Source organism: Austrofundulus limnaeus, unplaced genomic scaffold, assembly GCF_001266775.1.
Source record: "Austrofundulus limnaeus strain Quisiro unplaced genomic scaffold, Austrofundulus_limnaeus-1.0 Scaffold1, whole genome shotgun sequence".
NCBI classification, from domain to species: domain Eukaryota; kingdom Metazoa; phylum Chordata; class Actinopteri; order Cyprinodontiformes; family Rivulidae; genus Austrofundulus; species Austrofundulus limnaeus.
The window spans coordinates 2930116-2936049 of record NW_013952403.1 but is presented as its reverse complement, the minus strand read 5'-3'; the positions used below and the strand labels follow the sequence as shown (position 1 = coordinate 2936049).

General features: G+C 41.7%; 1 protein-coding gene across 2 annotated transcripts in view; it reads left to right on the top strand.

The window, feature by feature from the left end:
- The first annotated feature begins 525 nt into the window (after positions 1-525).
- The window catches only part of fgf13a (fibroblast growth factor 13a), a 100240-nt gene continuing 94831 nt past the window's right edge, over positions 526-5934 (top strand). The window contains exons 1-2 of one of the 2 annotated variants that reach the window (XM_014004834.1): positions 526-1158; positions 1310-1454. In XM_014004834.1, the coding sequence (XP_013860288.1) occupies positions 1406-1454 (49 nt within the window). In that variant the 5' untranslated portion in view covers positions 526-1158; positions 1310-1405. The remainder of the gene's footprint in view (positions 1159-1309; positions 1455-5934) is intronic. The other variant, XM_014004822.1, reaches the window with a different exon arrangement.

Below are 5934 nucleotides of genomic sequence, written 5' to 3'. Positions count from 1 at the left end.
TATATATATATCGTTATGGGCAGGTTACAATATAAAAATGTTTGTCATAATCATGTCTTGTGATTATATGTGACAGGAGTTTTACTTTTAAACTGTAAGTGTACTTAATTTAGTTATGTTAGTTTAGTTAAGATGTAAATATAATAAAAAAATTAAGCCAAGATTTAGAATAATTATCATTTTTGATCCGTACATTGGTAATGTGTGACTGGACCTCCTGTCACTTTATGTTCAACAAATTGGGCCCCAAGGTCACAAAGGTTAAGAACCCCTGTCCTAGAAAACCGTTCAACACCTGTAGAGACATCAGCATGCATGACTTTATTTTACCATCAGAATTAATAATTTACACACGTCCAATACACRATTTACATTTTTAATTGCAAACAAGTAGGTCTAAATAAAACATCATTAGCCGTCTATTTCTGCTTCCATTCCCCCCTTCAGAGACCCACAGCTGCAGATAATAAGTTCTGCCTTTAACAAAGTGAAGGGAGTGTTAACCCCTGTGGTAATGTGTCAGGGGAATGCAGCCTGGATGTGAATGGAACAACGCAACGCTCTGCTGAGGCTCCAGAAGAAGAGCTGGAAAAAAAAAAAAAAAAACAGCAAAGATGGTGCGCGCCATGCAGCACAGCCCCCTGCTGTAGGTCTGCACCGCGTCGACACCTCGGCTGCATTTATGGACGGGACAGCTCGCTTCCAGCCCACCACACCAGCTCTCACACTGAGCTCAGCAGAGCCGCGTCCAGCGCGTGAATCGGGTGGAGCGCGTCTCTCTGCGTGGATCCTGTTGATTCCTGCCTGCAGCTGCTGAGCACAAGAATCCCTCATAGACAGAAAAAAAAAAAAAGAGCCTGGTGACACAAACGGCGCTGGATGGCATTTCTTCCAGGATTTATTAGTCAGCCTGATTCAGTTTTTTGACTCTTTCTCTCCCTCTGCACCTGACTGGAGACCCTGTGGGAAAACACAGGGCTCCATTTCGCTGCTTTGTGTCCCCCCTGCTTGTGTCACAGTAGAGTAGCTCGTGATTTTTCTTGTTTTTCTTTTTTCTTTTCTTTTTTCTTTTGGTGGGTTCATTACGGGATTCATGGTGGGAGCGTTTTCCCTTCATCAATGTGCATTGATGTAACAAAAAACCGTGGAGGAGATAAGGTGGGTTGAGATGCTCTCAGGTTGGCTCTTTGTGTTRTTGTCGGATGTTTTCATTAACTGAAGCCGCTGATTGTCCTTTGTTGTGCCTCGTTCAGAGGCTGCTGTTCGCATTTAAATAAATGTGACTGATGAACATCTCTCCTCCTRACAGAACCCTTATCTCAGAAGCTGGGACCCTTCACACGGATTTCATAAAGGGGCTTTCGATTTTACCTAAATCGGGAATTATACATCCAAACTGGGATCTATGAGCGGCAAAGTGGCGAAGCCTAAAGAAGACAAGGATGCTTCCAAGGGTAAGAGGCAAACCGTGCCGTGCACTGACTCCTTTTGATTTTTATTTTTATTATTATTTTTATTTATTGCACCCATTCATCCCCTGCATGGTGCCTGAGCTGAAGCAGCCAGCGGATGGTGGCTTCCCGGCACGACGCATCTGGTTCTGCTGGTAGAAAACAATGCATGTCGGCCTGCGTGATGAGTGCTGGTTCCAGATCACATGCTTCAGTTGGTACCGATTCGTTAAAAAAATAAAAAATAAAAAGGATGGAGAACCTGTTTTACAGCGTCACAGACTGTCAATAAACGTGATTTCTACGTCAAAGCGCGCGCGTGGAACAGCACTACTCTCCGGTTGTGTCTCTGGCATCCTTTGTGCTGTTAGACCTCATCACGTTCGCTCTGCGGCCATGTGCTCCGAGATCTTTCAGGAAACAAGTAGTTTGTTCTTTACCAGGGAGACAGGATGGGGATCAGGTGACCAAAGAAATTCATTAAACCGCTTTTATTTGCGCTGAGGATGGCAGCTCTTTGTGCTCGGTTTTTACATTACAAGCACGCGCGCCTATATTAACACCCCCCATCAATACCCCAGTTTACAGACCTTTACAGCCTCACAATGTTTTTTTATTGGTTCTTGTTGCTTTTATTTTAAACAGACCATGGGCCATAGTCATTGTAAATGCTTTCCTATAATTAATAATAAAAAAACACTGAAAATGTGGCAGAGAGCCAATTAAACCCCTCCTGTTTTATAAACAGTGAAGTATTCCTGTCGTCACGTTCCTGAAYAGATCAATGAACCTAATTGGTTTATTCTGGCAGCACTGACACAAGTGGTGACGTTATTTGTTGATGCTGCAGTAGAAATGTTATACACTAATAGTTCCAGGGCAGACATTTAGCCTATTACATTAGAATTTAATAGGGCAGGAGTGCAGGTTTCTATTAAAATTTTGTGCGTTCTGTTGTTAAAAAAATCTGTGATTTTTATAACAATATGCATCTTAGCAGCATACAGTATAACAAGCGTCATGATTGTGTTAGTTAAAATAATTACGATAGAGATTTTGTTTTATTACAGAAACATATTTTGTTTTCAATAGGTTTATTTTCTGGTTTATTTATATATACATTTGCCTGGCAAGTGCCTTAACAATCTGCAGGAAAACATCAGTTTCAGAGCAGTGGTTTCATCTCACCATATTTGAATAGAACGGTGACTCAGATATGAAGAAAACATGATTCTTTTATTAACATTGTTTGCAGCTTTGACTCAGTGCCTCAACGTTTGGAGAYTACTCCTGACAGTTTTATTTTAGGCAAAAACCATCTCCAAAACTGACTTTTTATTAATAAATAAATGCACAATTAAAAATCCAGAAGATTTGTGCAGTTCTGCTGTTTCCTGGTCTTTTGACAGGGCGGTGCGAGCTGCCCTCCATCAAGATGTTGAATGGCACCCCACCATGGGATATCCACGGAGAAAACACTACTGAGTGTGCCAACGCTGGCAGCCACCTGCCCCACAAATTATTTCAGGGAAGCAGTCCATTGATGCCAGAACCACCTGCCATCTCCTTGGCTTTTTTTTTTTCAGCTGCAAGCTGTTGTTCAATAGAAGCTTCTGACTGCCCCACTTTTTCAAAACAAAAGCACCACTACCCATTTCCAAAATATTATTTACGCACCAACCTGCTAAAATGTAAATCTGTCTCATCTTTGTCACTATGGAGACTTTTTCTTCCACTGACTTTATACGTGGCACCTAAATATTGGAAAAATATGTTATGTTCCATCCATCCATCCATCCATCCATCCATCCATCNTCCATCCATCCATCCATCCATCCATCCATCCATCCATCCATCCATCCATCCATCCATCCATCCATCCATCCATCCCCTTTACCTGCTTCTTCCTTTCCATGCCACTTAGGGTCACTGCCCATTTGTCCAGCAGTCACTGTATTTTAAAGCTGACAGTTTGATTATTGAAGTGGTCACCAGGCTATTATTATTATCAAATCTACATGTTTCAAGTTTAAAACAATACTGATGTTATTTTCTCTCAGTAATGGTCCCAGTCCTATCAAAAACACATAACTTTAAAGATGCGCAATAACAACAAAACCATTTTCAGCCTCAAGGAGCCTCTTGTTTTCACTGAGTTTTTTCTGGAGGATTTTTGCCCTCCATCTCTGTGGCTCACTCTGACAGGTCACAAGTTATTCTTCATTGCATGTGGACATAAAAAGCCAGCCTGGACCAACAGATTTGTGGGGTAGAAGACCACATTATGAATCTGCAGCTCTGATATCAGCACCAGGGAATCGTGTCGTGTTAGTTCCCCTCCTGTCCTCGTGAAGCTGAGCTGTGCAGACAGAGTGACGTGTCGTGGCGCACGTCATGCACAATGCTCTCAGTTTTAGGTCTCTTCATGCAGAAACYCACAGCTACAGAACTACGTGATGCAGCAGCGTCACAGCGATGCGCTATCCGTGCAGGCGTGCTCACCCTGTTTGACCTCATGGCAGCGCTCCAAACCAGTCGACCAGTGTCCGCACAGAGCTGCACAGATTCATACGGAAACCTTTTCATTAGCATTTCACTAAGTTCTTTCAGACGATCAATTTATGCTGCATCTCTGTGAGCACATAGCGTTGCACTTCTGTCACTCTTCTCATCTCTGCAGCGCTTTGAAATACTCGCCTCCTGGGCCGCAAGTGTCAGCCAGTGGATTCACGACGGTCCCAATCTGCAGATRGGAGCAAAGCAGAAGGCATACGTCTTGCACATTTGCTGGCAGATTAATTCAGCGCCAGACCCCGGCCGCTGAATCAATGAATGCCCAGAGAGGAGTTTGGAGGTGCTCTGTTGTTTACAGCTCTGCCCTCCACAACTCTGACACCTGCGCTAATCTCATCAGCAAGGCTGCTCACAGGGTCATTAGGAGCCTTCGATAACGGCTGGCTGTTTGAGGAGCTGCTTTGTGTAGCTTGTGGTCAAGCGAGGATCAGGTGGTGATAATTAAGGGAGGATTTGGCAGTTTAAACATTAGGACAGTATTAGACACTGCCAGCGCCTGAGTTTAAAAGTTTTATTTTTRATGTGTGCGTTACACGGGTAAGCGTGTGAACTCTGCTGGTTAAAGGGAGCCAAACATCTGAGGTTCCTCAAATTCTGTAGTTTTAAAAAACACTTTGAAATAGAACAGAGTTGCAATTATTTTTGGCTTAAAATTATGTATCTTTTGGGATATTTTTCAAAAAGTGAAACTAAACATGGTAGTTTTGGTGTCTCACTTGCTCTGTAGTAATTTACTCACAGCAATGGCTGCATAAATTACAATAAGATATATTTCTGAGTCAGTACAACATTCTGTTTGATGATTACAGTTTGCCTGATTGAAATGAAGAGGTTCTTTGGGACATCGATGATGTCAGAGTGGTGAAATTGCTCCTCGTAATGATGTTTTCCTGGTGCTGACGCAAATCGGACAATTCTGCCCCAGAGGAAACCGTTAGTGGCATCAGAAATCTGCCACTCTTCATCTCCCACGTGTGTGCTGATTGCTGTCAAAGCATGATAAGCACCAATTTCTTTGATTTCTGTCAGCTTTGGATTCTGAGTGGCCCTGCTTGCCCTGTGATCCGAGCCTGGACTCCTGGTCTTTGTGTCTGTTGTGTTGTCATGTTATGATGATAAACCTGTACTTTTTGTGCTTGAGTTGCTGAAATGAAATCATTTAATGGTGAGATCTTTATTTTTTTAGTCAGCATTGGTAAAGTTTTGAATTGGAAATGAAAGATAAAAGGTTTTTGTGTGATGCTATCAGTGTTGAAGTGTTTTATTCATGAAATATCTGATGCATTAGTCAAATTGCTGCAGGTAATCCACAGCCCTCTGGCCTAGGATTCCTCTCAGTTCAGACTTTAACGTGGTAAATCTTTGGAGGAACGGGCTTTGTCAAAGCCACGAACCATAAAAAGTACAAAAATGACGATGACTCAGTCCATTTTACAAATACAGTTTGATGTGGCCTTTAATTTCTCCATGCTGTAATGATTTTCAGAATAAACATTACCCTGATTATCTCATTTAGCTCAGTTTCTATAAATTGGTTCCCAAGGGGGCTAAAGAATTTAACTTTTTATGAACAAAATAAGCAAAAAATGTTAAAATATTGTGCTTTGATGTGAATTATCCTGCAAACCGAGGAATATAAAGTCAAGGTTGCAAATGTTTTCCTAATCTCCAAAGCCTGCTGCATTTTACTATTGCATTGTTGACATTGTGCCTTGAAGGCACAAGAAACGTTAGATTTATTTCACATTTTTATTTTATTATGTCAGTGTACAAAAACAAGCATTATTTAAAAAAATATCTGATCTAGGAATACCCTTTTTAATAAACCTTTAGCTTTTAGCAGTATTAGGGACTGAACTCTTCATCCATCCATCCATCCATCCATCCATCCATCCATCCATCCATCCAT